General features: G+C 47.3%; 1 protein-coding gene across 1 annotated transcript in view; it reads left to right on the top strand.

The window, feature by feature from the left end:
- The window catches only part of Fbxw8 (F-box and WD repeat domain containing 8), a 99,491-nt gene that overhangs the window by 57,703 nt on the left and 23,913 nt on the right, over positions 1 to 17,875 (top strand). Inside the window, exons 6-7 of the mRNA XM_027414177.2 lie at positions 6,294 to 6,490; positions 9,339 to 9,545. Coding sequence (XP_027269978.1) covers positions 6,294 to 6,490; positions 9,339 to 9,545 — 404 coding nt within the window. The remainder of the gene's footprint in view (positions 1 to 6,293; positions 6,491 to 9,338; positions 9,546 to 17,875) is intronic.

Genomic DNA, 17,875 nt, shown 5'->3' with positions numbered 1-17,875 from the left:
ATGGTGACCGTGAGGGCAGTGAGCAGAGCTATATTCAATAACAGCATGAGGTTCCCAGAACATGTAGTCCTTGGGACTTACCCAGCATGATTATGCTAACTGCTGGGCTATTCTCCACGGGTTCCAAAACAGCTTGCTATTCCTTTCACATGCCCCCCCCCGAATAATTTATGTATAAAATCCATACCATGAATCCACACACACAAAAAAATCAGTGGTATTCAAGTTAGCAGCAAATAATTAGAAACTGGTTTTGCATTAAAATGGGAGGGAGGAAGAGAGGGAGTTTCTAATTTAATTTTGCCCACCAGAATTAAATGTCCTCTACAAAATGATGCAGATTATGTTTGGGGGAAAAAAATCTCACACTAATCAGATCATCATAAGATGTGTAATAGGTTGTGTATGTGTGGTTTTACATAATATTACACATGGAGAGAATTTAGGCATTATGAAAGTATATGACAGGATGGAAATACTGGTTTCTTTTAGGTGTCATTGTTAAACTGTGACTGTCCTCCAGCACCCCAATCAGCCTTCCCAACCAGCATCCCAAGCTCTCCTGGATGCTGTGTCTCTGTTCCCCTCGTTGACATGACAGGAAAGTGGTGACTAGCATCAGGCTTTGAGAAACCGATGCTTCAACGATGTCCTCTGCCTTCTTAGGGTCTCCCTATGGTGTAGTGGCACTCCACATGCCGTGACCCCAGCACTGGGGAAGTGGACACAGGTGGATCCCTGGGGCTCACTGGTCAGCCAGAGACCTCTTTACACAAGGGGGGGGTAGGGAGAGAGGAGGGAGGGAGGGAGAGAGGGAGGGAGGAAGGGAGGGGGGAGAGAGAGAGAGAGAGAGAGAGAGAGAGAGAGAGAGAGAGAGAGAGAGAGAGAGAGAGAGAGAGAGAAAACAACTAACCCATATAATAAACTTTGGCCCTCTCAGACATGGTGTGTGTCTGCAGCCTGAATTCAGTGTGGTGTGTGCAGTTAATGAAGAGAGGTACATGTTTATGTTTAGTGAGTGCTGTGGGCGCATTTTAAATCTCTGTTAAAAATGCTTTTCCCTGTGTTATAGCATTCCTCTGCGTCCTTCTTAACTGATTGTAGGAAAGTATTTATTTCCATAGTGGGAATGAAGCATGCCAGCTGTCTGTATAAATAGCCGGCTCATTCCGTGTCTCTGAACACAGCTAATTGATCCTGTCTGTTTAGCTGTCATGGTGCTGAGACTGAGCTTCAGGTGTTAATCGTGTGAACTCAAGCCTTGAGCTCACAGTGGACATGTCCTCAAAGGGAAGACTCCAAAACCACGGTCAGACGTGGTAGTTGAAGGGTCCAGTGTATGGCTATCTAAACTGTAACCTCTTTTAAACTGTAGGTACATGGAGCAGATCAGAGAGGAGGGGCAATGCCAGTGTGTGTTTCCAAAACCAGTTCAGTGGTTATTTACCTTTCAAGCAATTAACGTAATTACCATTGTGCTGAGAAGTAATTGGGGAAGTTCTGCCCTGAGCTCTTACGACCCCACCGGGACAGTTTTAGTTGGGACTTATTTTTTTGATGGAAGCCTAATTGCAGTTTTGGCTTTGTGCACACAAACAGAAGCAGCTAATTGTTTAGGCAAATAGCAGATTAATTTAAATATGCATCCCTAATAAAACAAAAATGGTATCCATTATGGTCCTTGTTCCCATGCCGAGGAATATAAATATTCTGCACAAGCACCATTAGGCGGAGTTCTTAAGGACTGTTGTCGCGATTGCACAGTGGTAGCACTTCCCAGATACGCGTAATCTTTACAAAAGCTAACATAAATCAGCTTAGACTCATTTAGATCCCATTTCTACTATGTGCAGTTTCATTACCACACTCTGACTTGCCTCCTTTGGGAGGTGGAGGGACGTGCTGCAGACTGGCATGGGTGCCCATCCACAGCTGCTTAGCAGCCTTTATGTCTCCTCGAAAGCCTGGCCCTCGTCACTCATGTCACAGCTAATGACTTCCTGGTCTAAGGCAAGTGCTGAGTGCTGCTCATCAAGGTGGAGGGTACCGAGCAGTGAGCCAGCAGTGCTGCCAGGTCCCACCCCTGCCTGCTTCAGGGGCTTTGGCCTTCACTCACTGTCTTCTCTCAGAAGGGCTTTGAAAGACAGTGTCTTTCTTTGTCTGCACCCTTTTTGAACTTCTGCTGTGTAAACCAGTTTTGTTCTCGTCCCAGCACTACCTGGAGCTCAGCATCTCCTCTGCAGGTGCGAAAGATGCTCAGGGTGGATGTCTGCTACCTTTGTTACATTCCTCCAGCTCTCAGAGCTCGGGACTACTGCAGAAAATGGTGATAAGTTCATAAGTCACCAGGTAGCTGCCAGGAACCTACCTTTGCCTTTGCTGAGAGATTTTCTTGTTTTACCTTGGCCTGAGATGCAGGAGGGAAGGTGGAGGGCAACTTCTCAGTACCTCCGCACTCTAAGATCTATTCCAAGCCAGGAGGCCGTAGGCAGACTGGGAGGACTTGAGTTATCTCTTGGCATTGGCTGATCAGACCAGGGCTGGGGACCTGTTCATGGACCAGGGTTCACATGCCTGGCGTAGAAGCCCTTGTGGGATGGAGCCGACTCCTTTAGAGAAAGCTGAATTGTGGAGACAGAGAGGAGGAACAGTTATAGAGATTAGAGGTGAGATCTGTGGCATGCACAAGTGGCCTTGTCCTCAGTGTGGTCTGGTTGCTGGTTCTGATCCCTTGTCAACTTTACCTGTCCTGTGGGGCATGGCCTGTGCCTGTCTGGTCAGTTTCCTTCTATAGAGCTCCACTGGGGTCTGTTTCTTACAACTGAATGTTTCTTTTCTTTTAAATAAACTTTATTTAAATTAGAAAAAATCTTATTTTATATATCAATCCCAGTTCCCTCTCCCTCCCATCCTCCTGTGTCCCACACCGGCATTCCCATCCCATCCCCCATCCACTACCCAGGGAGGGTGAGGCCTTCCATGAGGGATTATAAAAATCAGCTGAATGTTTCTTACTGAAATGGGGTGAGCATTGGCCAGGTTCTGCAAATGTACTACTCCCTCCGAACCCACCATCGGGGGAGTACAGACACCCACCACACAGCCTGCCTCTTTATATGTCATCCAGTGCCAGAAGCCTAGTCTGCCCTGCTGCTGGGGGTGTAATATGGTCATTCAGACAATTCCACATCAGATTTTTAAATATTGTACTGTTTGAGAAGTGAACTGCTTAGTTCTGACATCTCCCTGGACTAACTCAACTCAGTGCCCAGAAAGGTCAGCTGCTCCTTGCAGGGGTGAGGATGCTCCAGCGCTGGGATAAAACACTGACCAGAACTTAGGGAAGAGGAAAAAGTTTATTTGGGTTACACTTCTCAGTCCATCACTGAGAAAGGTAGGACAGGAGCTGAAGCAGAAACAATGGAGGAAGTTGCTTGCTCACCCACTCATACACATCCCAGAGCCACCTGCCAGGGAATGGTGCTACCCCATAGTGAGCTGGGCCTTCCTATGTCAATTAGCAATCAAAACAGCCCCACCTCTACCCCCATCGTGCAGTTCCTGTGTGGAGTTCCTGAATCGGGACTCACTTCTTAGGTGACTCTAGGCTGTATGAAATTGACAGTTAAATCTTCAGAGGCTACAAGTAAGATGCTTTGTAGACGCCACCAGAATTCTGCTCTATGTAGTAAGGGATTTCTGTTTTATACTGTCCTAACACAACCCTTGAGGCAGCACAGGGCACAGCAAGCCCCCTTGCTCAGTGTGTGACTTTATTGGCTCCACTTTCTTGTAATGCCTTGCTGTAGCATGGGACATTCTCATAGCGGAAGGATTCACTTTTCAAACTTCTGCGGTTCTCAGGTTGAAAAGTACTGGGTGGAACTGTGTTTAGTCTGGTGTCTGTCCATCCCTCTCCTCAGCTCTCTCCTCCTTTAGTGATTTGGGGAGTAGGGGGACCTTGTGCATACTGAGCGGCTTCTCTGTCACAGAGCTGCCCCGCTGCTACCCTGTGTCCTAGCCAAAGCTTTTGGGTATCTAATGTGATTTTGGTGATTATGCATGGAAACAAGTAGCTCCCTTTCTTACTTGCATCACTCTAAAAGGTACTGGCCCATCCGCTCCTGTAAAAACAAAAGTTTATGATGTCTGTAGTACAGGGATAGGGAGGGGGAAATGGCCATATGGCTGTGAAGTCCTTGTACTTTGTGTGGATGAATAGTTTCACTTGAAACTAGCCTGTGTATGGTGAGCTAAGCATGTATCTTGAAGTCTAAAGCAGCTGCTCAATAATCTCAGGGAGAATTTTGGCTAGTAGGCCAGCAAAGAAATCAAGATAGAATAAATACATCATCAAAACCCAGATCCATGAAAAGATAAAAAATGTGTAAGTAAGTAGTGGGGCTAGAGAGATGGCTCAGTGGTTAAGACCATTTGCTGTTTTTGCAGAGTGTTTCCAAACACCCACTGGGAAGCTCACAACTACCTGTAACTCCAACTTCAGGGTATCTGAGGCCTCTGGCCTCATGGGCACCTGCACTCATGTGACACACATACACATAGACACAAATACATTTATATAACTAAAAAATACGATAGATCTAAAAATGTAAGTAGTCTTAACTTGTATTTAAAAATAAAACCAAATATATACTATCTACAAGAAACCCACTTTATATGTATATGTATTTAGAGACAAGTTATTGCTCATCCTGGACTTGCAGTGTTACCCAGGCTAATGTCAAACTATCAGTCTGCTGCCTCATGCCAAGGCTACAGGTGTGTGTCACCATACCTGCCTCCAAGAAAACCACTTTAAAGACACAAAGCAAGATAAACAGATAGGGAAGGCTAATTTTAATAAGAATCAAAACAAAGCCAGAGTTCTGGGTGATTGGCCAAGTGAACTTCAGAGCAGAGACTCTAGCAAGGGACAGAGAGGGACATTATATGTGAAAAAGGGACATTTAATTCAAGAGAACACTACATGCTTGCACATCAGAATTTGTGTTAGGGGACTGCAGCGACACCAGTGCTATTGACAAGGGTTGGCCAGCCTAGTTGTACACATAGATATACAACTGAAGAAGAGGGGTTGTTAAATGGTGACAGTGTGGCAGGTGCTTGGAGAGAATAGAGTAGCCATTATGATAAAGGAGCCCTGAGTGTCTGAGGTAGCTTGGAGCTTGGCTTTGTGCTGAGGTGTGTTTACTGTGTGTTTACATGTTTACTATATCCAGTTAAAGGATGCCAACCGCATCAGCCCTTATCTAAGAATGAAAATTGTGTCTGTAGATACACTCTATGTGTGCTCAGGGTGCACTGTGTCAAACAACTCCCATGCCAGGCAGAGCATGGCATGCCTTTGGTGGTGTGTCAGTCCTCACCAAGCCCAGCTGTCTCTCAGAGCAGGTGGTCATGTCCAGCCACCCGGAGCTTCCTCTGTCCCACCTCTGTGGAATGGGAAAACTGCTCTTCCCTGAGTAGCGTACACAGTGAAAGGATATGAAGTGATAGGAAGTGCCCAGAGGCTCTGTGCAGCACTTCTCACTGTGTGAGGCCTCAGAACAAACTCACAAAAGCATTTGCAAGAGGCCATATTAAGATGAGGCCTCTAGCGGGGAAGGGGGAGCGCTAGTGCATTTTCTGTAGCACATCTCCCTCTGAGACAGAAGAGAGAGTTTACCAGAGTATATGCCAGGGACCCTGTCACAGAGCCTTTTGTAACCTGCCTGGCCTCCATTTGATTATAGATAGTTCTTAGAAAAGTGCAGGCAGTTCATATTTAAGCCTTTCCCTGGAGGAGGGCCCTGTTGCTGTTTGTGATGACCAGCTGCAGGCCATCTGAAAATCTTGCAACAAAATCTTGCAACTGTCTGTAAGCAGGGATGGTACTTTAGAGCAAGAGCCTGAATTCGAGTGTAGAGATGAAGTGTGGTGCCAGGAAGAAAGAAGACAATGGACCTCACAGAGACTGAGAGTGCTTTATGTCACTGTCCCGTGGTGGGAAGGTTGGGAGCTAGAACTGGCTTTATGGACGAGCCCTAGAGGAAATGATCCGCAGTGTCTATGGAGGGTCTCCCGTGGTCTGCCCAATAGTCCTTTGTGGTACTGCTGTCTCCAGTATTAGGAGGCTGGTGAGGAGTGACACACTCAAGTCCTGAAGCTAGGAAGCAGTGGAACAGATTCAAACAAATGTCATCTCCACGTAATAAACTTGAAAAATGACTGCATGCTTATTCTGTGTCTGTGTGTACTGGGTTTACAGTTGCTCTCTGCATTGCTCCTCCTAGGGGTTCTTAACATCTGGGACCTGAGGACCGGGAAGTTCCCTATCCATCGTTTTGAGCATGATGCAAGAATACAGGCCCTTGCGCTCAGCCGGGAAAAGGCTACAGTTGCCACAGCTTCTGCTTTTGACGTTGTGATGTTGTACCCTAACGAGGAGGGGTACTGGCATGTAGCTGCGGAATTTGAAGTTCAGAAACTGGTGAGCTCTAATGTGTTTATTTGCTTGCATTCTGAGACTCCCTGGGTCTGATAAAACAGATAGCAGTGATGTCTGGGGCTTCTGTTCATGCAACTCCCAACAGCCCACTGAAGTGGGTAATAGAATTTCCTTCATTTCCAAGAAGTCAGGAATGGCTCAGAGTGATGGAGTGACCTGCCCCTGGTTTCTGAGCTGAGAAGTTGTGACTCACATCCAAGTGTGGGGTTGAGGCTATAGCTTAATGGTAGAATATTTACTTAGTGTGCATGAGGCCAGGGTTCCAGCCCCGCCTCCCCACTACTACTGCTACTTGTTCCTCCGCCTCGTCCTTCCTTCTTCTTTTTTAGTTATGTGTTTGGGTGTGTGCTCATGAGGAGATCAGAGAGGATGGATCCCTGGTGCTGGACTTGCAAGTGGTTGTGAGCTGGCAGTGTAATTCAGGCCCTTTGCACGTGCTCTTAGCCATTGAGCCATCTCTCCACCCCTAGCCTCACTTCTAAAGCAAAACACCACAGCAGCACTTGCAAACATGGAACTGGTTCAGGGCCAGAGTTTGTTCTTACCATGGTCCCAGCCTCCTTCCCTCTAGCACAGCAGACTCACTCCAGGAGCCTGAGCTTCATTTCTGGCCTGACATCTACATGCACGGCAGCGGTCTGTTGTAGTCCGTGTGGAAGGAAGCATTCACCCCAGACTGTTGCCTCATCTAGAATTGAGAATAGCTTTTGAGTGAAGTCCATGGAGGTCAGTGTGGATTGGGAGCTGGGCTCTGGGATGCACATGAAGCTGAGCCAGCTTAGAGCTTCACACAGGGCTCTGACAAGTTCAGCTGTATGCGAATCTTCTTCACCAGGCAGAGATGGTTTGGTGATAAGGCAGTGTCCGTCTATCTGTGCTGAATTTGGATTTAATTTGAGCACACTTCATTTTGGCATTAGTTAGAGGAGCAGAAGAGCCAGCCTTGAACAAGGATTGATGGCGACTTGGAACCAGCTTCTCTCTCCCTTTCCCTGTGGGAAACTTAGATTTGAATAGCAAGCACCTGGCATCACCGCTTTGCCTCCCTGAGCTGCTTGCTGCTGCGGATCAGCTCCGAGGCTTTCATATGGAGTTCCTTTAATATGACCCATCCCAGGGCCTACAGAGAGACATGGAGTGCAGGGCTCAGTTGTGCAAGCTGATCACCCCCCCATGAAGTGTAAATCCTGTCTTGGCAATAGGTGTCATCCTGGGGCCCACTGGAAGCTTTTGAGGTCATTTACACCTCCCAGCGAATGGTGGGAGCCTCTTGGTCTGCTGGAAATCCAACCGGAAGATGAAGTTAAACAGCTGCCGAAAAGATGTCTGTTGCAAAAAACTAAGAAATGAGTTTTCTTTAGTGAGAAGATGTGTCAACCCTGAGCATTATTTTCCAGTCTGGGTGCCAAGTTGCCACAGTATAAGCTGGGCATCCCTGGATCAGGCACCCCCACCCATGGAGCTGGACCATCTTTGTTCCCTAGCTGTGCTTCCTAAATAACAGTGGCAATGTTCCCAGGTCTGCAGTGTTAGCTTGGAGCAGCTGGCCTTTGTGATGGACACACAGCCCAAGATGTTGGGCTGCCTCGGTGCAGTTTGGGCCCAGGATTAGCACAGGCACCGGATGTTTGCTTGTGCTCAGCTCCCCAGGGCAGCCTGCAAAACTCGGGCTTTTGAGAGCCTCTGGCATATTGTCAGGGTGATGCTGTCCTTTACACCACGGATTTTTATAATTCCACAGTGGATTCACCCTCAGCACCCACACTCTAAGCAGGTGTGCCTGATGAAGACTGCTCTGGGGAGAAGCGGATCATCCTAAAGAGTCATCTTCCCCCTGTGCAGTCAGAGAAGACACCGACAAGCGTGTGTTTTGTCTGTACTGGTCTCTATCCTCAGATGAAAGATGGCACAGGGTGATCAGTGCCTGACAGGCAGAGAGGAGAGAGCTAAGAACACAGTTTGGATCCTCTGGTGATGCCTTTGTGGTACCTACACGTTTTCCAGAATGTTTTTCTGCATTTGGAACTGGTGGAGTGTTACTTTTTCACTTTCTGGTAAAACAACAAAATAATTAAGGATAGCTCTAGACACTGCCATGTTCAGGATTTATAAGACCCAGAACAGCTGGAAATGCCTTTCCATCTCAGCCTGCTTCCACCCTTGAAGATAGCCATTGTTACCAGACATACCCAGGCCTGAGCCAAGTGTGTTGAAGCTCCGCCCATCTGCCAGAATTTTGGGGGCAACCCACTAGGAATACTGTTCCCTTGCTCCCCCAGACCCAGTTCATCTCCACTGTGATCCCACTGAATCATAAGCAGCTTTCAGGTTTTCTCCTGTGGATGTATGGCATTTGCTGTGTGTCTGTGTCATGTCTGCACAGTGACAGGAGGGGCACTGTAGTGACACCATGCATAAACCTTTGCTGTGCATGGTGTGTAAGCACTGCTAGAGGGATCTCCTGGGTCAGCGTGAGCTTGCCGCTGTGGTAGGCATTGCCAGTCATTCCAGAGAAGGAGTTGGACTGGATTATGTCCCCTGTTCACCTCCAGCTCTGTAACCTCTGACTTCCCCTGATCCTCATGGATCGACAGGTGGAAAATGGGGTCTCCGTAGACTTTCCCTTGTGGCTTCCCTTCTCAGAGTACGTTGTGTTTCCGCTGTTACAGGCATCTTTTCATCTGGGCAGAAGCCATATTCATCCCCTATAAATGATCCCTGTGCCCAACTGTTTCTGTGAGTTAGGCCTTTGTCCTCTTGATGTACAGGGGACATTCCTTTCTTGAACAAGTCAAAATGACTGTGGGTGACTAAACAACTCTCTTTGCAGGTTGACTACCTGGAAATAGTCCCGGATACTGGGAGGTACCCCGTGGCAATAGCCACAGCTGGGGACCTGGTATACCTGCTGAAGGCCGAGGACTCAGCCAGAACCCTTCATTATGTCTACGGCCAGCCTGCCACATGTCTGGATGTCTCAGCCACCCAGGTTGCCTTTGGAGTCAAGAGTCTGGGATGGGTATATGAAGGAAACAAGGTACGGAAACAGTGACTTGTACATTAGCAAGAAATAGCATGTATTTAATTTTTTAAATGTAGCTGGAAAATTAAGCTCTTCTTGTTTTGGTTTGGTTTAGTTACTTGAAATAGGGTCTTGGATATCCTAGGCTGGCCTTGAACTCACTATGTAGCCTCCTGCCCTGCCTCCTCCCAAGTGCTCAGAGTAGCGGTGTGAACCACTATGCCTTACGATGTGATGTGTTAATACTCTTGTTTTCAACCGTGTCAGGGCAGTGTATTAGCATGGCAGAAAAATCCAAGCAAGTAAATGGAACATGAGATGAAGAGTATCTTCTTGACTGTACATGGTTGGTTATTAGTGATTTCCAGATGTCTAAGGACAAGAATCTAGCATATGTAGACACGTCTGTTGACAAGGGGCAGGTCTTTGCAGGCGTGGGGTCATGGTTTGTGCCCTGTTCTGTGTGTAGCATTTACTCAGCAATGTACCTCAGACAGCGTTTCATATCTCATGTCCCAGCTCTGCCCTAGAGTTCCAGTGTGTGTTTAGAGCTCATAGGCTGTGTAGCCAATACTCTCACTGGTGTGTATGTATGTAGGCCACCCTTGTTGTTTGGGCCACCTCAGGGAATGCTGCACCACACACTGCAACTTGCAGAGATCCTTGTGCAGTCTGTCTTTAGGAAATGCATCACCATGTAGATGGTCATTGCTAAATCACATTCTAAGGCAGAGCCAGTGAGACAGTTAGGCAAGTCAAGATATTTGCTACACAAACCTGATGACCCAAGTTCTATCCCTGGAAGGAGAAGAGCCAACTCCACAAAATTATCCTCAGACCTCCACCCATGTATTACCATGGCATGTGCCCCATGCACATATACACAGTAATATAATAAAATTAGGAAATAAAATGAAAATTTTACGTTATAGTTTTTGTTGTCATTAGCTGCATGAAAGTGCCTGCTGCTGTGTGTGAGCCAGACAGGAAGAAAGTCTTTTGTTAACTCTTGGGTGATAGCCGTGTTTTTTTGTTTTGTTTTGTTGGTTTTTCGAGACAGGGTTTCTCTGTGGCTTTGGAGGCTGTCCTGGAACTAGCTCTTGTAGACCAGGCTGGTCTCAAACTTACAGAGATCCGCCTGCCTCTGTCTCCTGAGTGCTGGGATTAAAGGCGTGAGCCACCAACGCCCGGCTGATGGCCGTGTTATCGCCGCATTTTAGCATATGATTGCAGGCCAAGTCCTCAGTCTTAAAGCTGGTTTACAGAACTCGCCCCTTTTGGGTGGGATCAGGGGAGATGTGTGGATTTCTTTTGGCTTTAGGTTCCTTTTGGTTTGCTGCTCTCTACCCCACTGGCAGTCAGGGTCTTCCTGGGAAGAAACACCTGAGCCAAGGGCTCCTTCTCCTAATGAAGGAGTTCCCTTTCCTACACAGCAGTGGTGTGAATTGGAGAGGCAGGCTCTGCACATAAGCTGCCCAGCCCTGTCTCCTATGACCCAGTGTGACCTCAGGCAGGTTGCCTAGACCTCCTTCTGCCTCTCTCTCTTAAAAAATTTAGATTAATGTATTTTATATTTTATGTGTATTTCTGTGCACCTCATGCATGCTATGTGCCCTTAGAGGTCAGAGAGGGCTTTGGATCCCCTGGAACTGGAGTTACATACAGGTGGTTTTGAGCTATTATTGGAGCTGGGAACTGAACCTGGGTCCTCTGCAAGAGCAGCCAGTGCTCTTAGCTGCTGAGTGTCTGTCTCCCCAGCCCCTGCCTGTTTCCTCTTTTGTAAATGGTTCCGGCAGTACCTGCTGATAAGCTTGGGCTCCACTGAAGGGTGTACTTGGTTCACGTCAGCGCAGCTCAGTCAGCCCTGTTGTATTTCCTCTTCTCTGCTGCTCACACTTGGATTCCAGGCTCCAATGGTATTTGTATGTTTCATTTCCCCCCATATATTTGAACTGTGCAGTCAAATATGATTCATAGGTGCCATTGTTTGGGGTAGTGTGGTGCTCAAAAATTGAAGCATCCTGGCTTCTACATATAAGACCCAGAGTGGCAGCAAAAGGCCTCTCTGGAAGGCAGCAGTTTGTGCTGGGTCAGCCCTTCCCTCATTCCTAGCTGGGGAGCCCCTGGGGAAGCCACCGGAGTGACTTCCCAGGAAGGGGCAAGGAGGAGGCACCGGATTCTTCTCTCTTGTTTCCTTCTCCGAGCTGGAAAGGCTCTGGTTCCCAAAGGAAGGACTTGATTGCTCAGTTTGTCTGTTTTGCCTTCAGTTTTGTTACCTTGTTTGTTTTTGGTGTTTTCCCAGTGAAGTCAGACTATGGTGATTGTTTGAAGTCTTGTTTAACCATTCTCTCTCTTTAGGAACTAGGGCTTCACTTGCTAATAAGCAAGGGCTCTGTCACTGAGCCTCGCCCTCAGCTCTGCTCCTCTTTTATGCTGTGTTACTCTCAAAGGCCTTGCTTCTTAACTAACAGATGCATTGACTCCCTCTAGTCACAGAATTTCCAACCCAGTGAAAAGCACTGATTGTAACAACCAGCTGAATAGGACATTAACATTTTTAAATTCTAGGTTAAAGATGCCCTGCTCTGCAAATTGCTCATTAAATTAGTTTTTGTTGCTCTTTAAAGTGAGGCATGTAGGTGTGTTGACCACAAGAGTGTTGCTAAGCCCCTCAGTTCACATTCTGACTGGAGCAGTCAGTCATGCAAATGTTCTGTGAGTGCCTCACTAATCCACAGATGTCTATACCTTAGCATGGAGATGTTTCTCTAACATGAATGCCACCCCCTGGGGAGGGAGACAAGGACCAAGCGACCTGTCAGCCCTGTGCTTTAGTTTCACAGAGCATCTCCTTATCTTCACTGTGTATTCTTCCTTTGAACAACTGGCTGTTAATCACAGTTGCCTGGTACATGTCGGTTAAGCCATGCCATGGAGGTTCAGTGACTGTTTGCTTGTGAACACTGTGATTTGGCCATGTGCATTCAGCTTGGCAGTGCAAGCCACTGTACCATTTATTAGGTTGCTGTGAGCTGCCTAGCACCAGGTCTGCCTGGTGGTACACACATGGGGAGGGGGGCAGTGCTTGTGTCTGTGCCTCTGGCCTCTATAGCTGGGACTCAGATGAGATGGAGTTTAGTCGGGGCCGTAACTCTCCGTAGTCTGTAGGCTCGTTCAGGGGTGCTATTTCTGTCACTGGACAATGTCTTTGTACCATATGCTGACCACACTGGTGTTTTATTGGCACCACGGCTGCATGAGCGTTGAGTAATAGTGTTTCGGTGTCCGTCCTCTGTCCACTCAGCAAGCCAGCCAGCCTGTCATGTGGTCGTCATGGATGCTCACCATGTCAGTGTGTCTCTGGCATCTCTCTACACTGGGCGGTCAAGTGACTGAACTCTGTTAATGAGCTATTTACAAAGATTATCTGCTGAGCTTGGGAGCAGGGCAGTCCTCTGAGGTCCATGCTGGAAAGCCTGAGAGAGTCAGTGCTCTGCACAGCTAGACTCCCGTGGGACTTTATTCCCAAGCTTGATTTGGCAGTTGGGCCTGGCGGCCACACATAATTTACCAACATTTCCCTTGACTTTATATATAAAGTCAGAGAAAAATGTCCAATTTATATTTTAGCCTTTGCCTCAGAAGTCAAATCTTTAACATTTTTATGTGGATGGGTGTTTTGCCTGCGTGTATGTTGTGTACTGAGTGTGCAGTGCCTGCAGAAACCAGAAGAGAGCAGTGGACCTCTGGAACTGGAGTTACAGATGGTTGAGAACCACCATGTGGGTGCTGGGAACTGAACCCAGGTCCTTGGCCAGTGCTCTGAACCTCTGAGCCACTGCTTCAGCCCCCAGCCCATCATCTGGTTTTGGAACCAAATTGGTGTTGCCCATTTCTTGTGTATCCTTCTGAGATGGGCCATGTGCTTCCAAGCAAAGCACCATCCCTCCCTCTTTAAAGTGTGGATGAATCTGGATGTGGTAATGCATACCTTTAGTCCTAGCACTCTGGTGGCAGAGGCAGTCAGATCTGAGTTCAGGCTCAGCATGATCAGGGAGCGCAGGCCAGTCAGGGCTCCATAGAGGGACCCTGTCTCAGGAAAACAAGCGTAAGTGGTAGAACTCTATATTACTGTTTTGCATCTTGTTTTTGCCTGCTAGGAAGTCTGTTGAGGTAATTTTGTAAGAGACATCATAGAGTTCCCTGGTATTAGTCTGTCAGTTTTTGGAACTTTCTGGCATAGCTGCTGATGGGTAGCCTCACCCATGCAGCCCGCCACTCTTGAGAGTGTGGCCTATATCAGCACTTGTAAGTGAGTTCTTCCTGTAGGACTTGCTGGGTCAAAGCAGTGTGCTCCTTCATGACATTGACAGCACTACTCTGTACTGAGGATGTCCTTGAGGGCTACCAGCATTGCACTCCAGAGTTCCAGGATGTCCTTCCTCTGTGGCTGGGAGGGAAGTGTCAGGTTTTGACTGATTTTGATGTTCAGTTCATATTTTGCATCTTGGGAGGTGAATGGCTAGGCTACATGGCTTCACTAGCATCATGTGGCAGGGCTAATAGCCCTCCTGGGCCAGTGTCATCGTAGAAAGAGTAGTGACATACAGTGTTGTGTACCTCCCCACTGCTTGTTGGGTACTCCATTGAGGGTCCATGATTCTGTTGGATAGTTTTCTTCTTTGTCAATGAGGAATGGCCACATGACTTTTGGGTTAGGTGAGTGGTGCCGAGTAACCAAGGCTTGTGTGTTCTCTGTAAGGGCTGTGCTCTTTGCTGCTGGCATAAATGATGGGTCAGGAATGGCCTTTTCCACAATAAGAGGGAATGCTCAGAGGTCTTTTAACTTGCAGTAGAATGGATTCTGAATTCTTGATGTCTGTTCTTGGGTTCTCAGACCTGAGTGGTAAATTTTCTACAGGTATCCATTACTAAATGGCAGGTGATCATAGAAGAAACAAAAGATCTTGACCACATCACTGCATACTTCAGTGAAGAGTCAGTGTAGCTCTTCACATGGCCCCTGATGTGCTCAAGCAGCTTTCTCAATTTTGTTTTGTTTTTTGCTTTGGTGTGTGTGTGTGTGTGTGTGTGTGTGTGTGTGTGTGTGTGTGTGTGTGTGTGTGTGTGTGTTGGTGTGTGTGTGTGTGCGCGCTCGTGCATGTGCACACGCGCAGGTGTGGGCATCTCACAGTTCTGAGTTCATCAGCAGGGCTTTGCTTTCTGTGGCCATCTATATCAGCATGCACCTTTATTAACCCCTGTGCTGCCTGAATTCGATGGTGCTGGAAGCAGAGCTGCCATGGTGGAGCATCATGCTGCCGATGAGTCTCAGGCCTCATAAAGGGAGCTGGAGCCCCACTTAGTGCTCTTAGCATCATTCTATGTATCTGGACATATTTCCTAATTTAGTTCTGAAGCACTTGGCATTTGATGGCAGATTGTATTAAGCAGCACACGGCGTGCATTCTAATCAAGGCGAGGGGTGAAGTCATCGCAGGCTGGAATGTGCTGGGCAAGGAGGCTGGCTTGGGCTGCAGCAGCTTATATCATGCTAGAAAATAATTGCTCAAGTCTCTGAGCTAATGACTTCCCACGTGCAGCCAGGAAGAGGCTTGGGATTAGTTGTCTGCACTGGCCACAAGGTGAGCTGTCTGTCTGGAGCCTCAGGGGTCAAAGTGTGGCTGCAGATGGGCCACACTCTGCCATGTCTTGCCAGAAGCAGAAAGCCAGCTTCTCTTTTGTTGAGGTTTCTATTTCTGAGAATCTAGACTTGACACATCACATGCAGGACAAATAAGTAAAAATTTGAAAGTATATAAAATGTTTTCACAGTCTACCCAAAACTTTGATTTTTTTTTTCCCCATAGTTGATTTCTTTTGTTGGGGAGTTGATGGCTAACTAACTCCTGGAGACTACTCGTTTTCTGGAAGGAAAAAGGTCCAGCATTGTTGCATTCTGTCACATTAGTGAGCTGGCTACATGGGGCTGGCTGTTCAGGGTCTGATGGGTCCTGGAAAGAGATGAATCAAGCATGCTTCTCCCTTTGGGCTCTTGACCTGTGGTCCTTAATAGTGCTCAGCAATGCAAAGGTGTTTTCTCTGGAGGAGGTGGACACATTGAACCGGAGAATTCCAGAGTGCTGACAGTCTCAAGATGAATAGATGGGAAATGAACATTCAAGTTGTTTGGTGTGGGTTTTAGTATTAAAATAATGCCAATAACTGATCTTGTTGGTATTATTGATAATGAAAGATAATGAAACTCTTCAGCTTTCAGTGAGAACCTTGAAGTATTTGCCATGGTGCCCCAGGGTTGCTCCAAACTGTCAACCCACTCACCTCAGGCCTCTGAGGCCTCTGAATGGAGCCTCCGTAATGCTGGGCATTTTGAAAGGTTCTGTGGAAGATGCTTCTTGTTACTTTGGAGGAGCTAAGTGTGGTTTAGGGTCCCTAGTTCCTAGACGGGTGAAGGTTTATACAGGGAACAATGGCTTTTACCAGGGCTTTTTGGAGTCAGATAAATTTCAGGCAAGTTACTTGCCTTGATTTTTGTTTTTGTTTTTGTTTTTTGTTTTTGTTTTTCAAGACAGGGTTTCTCTCTGGCTTTGGAGGCTGTCCTGGAACTAGCCTGGAACCTAGACCAGGCTGGCCTCGAACTCACAGAGATCCGCCTGTCTCTGCCTCCCGAGTGCTGGGATTAAAGGTGTGCGACCGCCCGGCTTGCCTTGATTTTTTTATTGAGAAGTTGGGGTGATATTTAGCATATGACTATGCTCCTGTGCCCTCCAGCTTTGGAGTGAAGCTGGAATTGTGCAGGCTGGGACAGCAGGCCCCTGGATGGGAGCCTGGGGTGTCCCTGGCTTGTTGGAGCCTCAGTAATCTCTGGGAGGTATGGGAGCCCAACTCAGTTTCTTTTCCCGGGACTGCTCTTGAAAGAGGGAGAACTGTGAGTAGAAGGGGCCATGTGGAGCTAATGTAATGAGCTAATATGGTGCTGAGTCACCGTATAGCCTTGCTGGCAGGGCTGGACCACACCTCAGAGAGCTTCTGTCTGCGTACACTCTCATAGTTTTGGATGCCACTGACATTTGTAATATTAACTGATATTTAAAGAAAGTCATTGGTATTCTGAAGGCATTGAATAAATTTATAAAGCATTATATTGAAGTATATGATGTCGATTACCCCTTCTTATTAGGCTTTTGAATTAAGATTGGATTTTTATTTAGGGTCTAATTTTTCCAGTGGGTTCCCTGATTGTATGTAGAATTCCTGTTCTGGTTCAGCATCCCACACACATGGGAGGCTGTGAACTTGGACTTGACTGTTGCGATTATTTCCTCAGCACAGATGGGGATGGCTTTGATTTCTTTGTGCCAGATGAGTCTCGGGGTAAATATTGCCCAGACAGCAGCTAGGTTTGTTAGTGTTAAAAATCAGCATGTTTTTCAGCTAGTCAGGATCTGAGGGGGCCTGGTGGAAATGTTTGCCTCTTTCCAGGAGTGAAAACAGTAACTGTGGGGTGAGCTGCATGCTCCTACATAGTCCAGACAGTTAAGACTGATGGGCTTAGCAGGGAGAGAGTGGGAGAGCAAGGACACAAAGCCCACAGCCTGTGTGGGCTCAGTCTCCGACTATTCAAATGTTTACTGTATTCAGATAACACACAGCAGTTAAAGTAGAGGACTTGGGCTTTTCACCCAGCGCCTAGAAGATTATATTAACATAGCCTACACGTCTATCTTCTATAAAGCCCTGGGTTAGAGAGTGGGGTTAGCACTAACATCAATTACTGAGTTGCACAAGTACTGCTAATGGGCACCAAGCTACTCCTCACAACATTCCCTCAGCAGTTAATTGCAGGATGGGTTCCCTTGCAGCTAGGCAAAGGGAAATTCTAGCTCAGCTCACACTTGAGCAGTCCCTTGCCAAATTAAAGGATTCAGGCAGAGTGATGAAGTTTGCAGAGTGTTAAAATGAGGCTGCAAGTCCTCTGAAGGCAGCTCTGCCATGACCTAGTTTCTAACCACCACTTCCCTCCAGTTCAAGGATAGGGCACTGATGGGGGTCAACTCACTGTACCTAAACCCAGTCCCACATACAAGTTTCTTCAGGTCCCCGTCAGTGTCTAGGATAGGGCACTGACCAAGTTCCTCCTGTTCCTAGCGTGGGCTGTGGGCTCCACTTCCCTGGTAACTGGGGTTGGAAACTCGTATGCCTTGTTCACAGGAGATTTTGAAATACACACTGAAATGCCCCCAGAGCTATATCTCTGCACCCCACTCCCAAGCCCCTGCAATCCCTGGCTGGCATATCCACACATACACACCTGGACCTCCTAC

The sequence above is a fragment of the Cricetulus griseus genome, chromosome 4, assembly GCF_003668045.3.
Source record: "Cricetulus griseus strain 17A/GY chromosome 4, alternate assembly CriGri-PICRH-1.0, whole genome shotgun sequence".
Classification (NCBI taxonomy): domain Eukaryota; kingdom Metazoa; phylum Chordata; class Mammalia; order Rodentia; family Cricetidae; genus Cricetulus; species Cricetulus griseus.
This window is presented reverse-complemented; position numbering and strand designations above follow the sequence as displayed.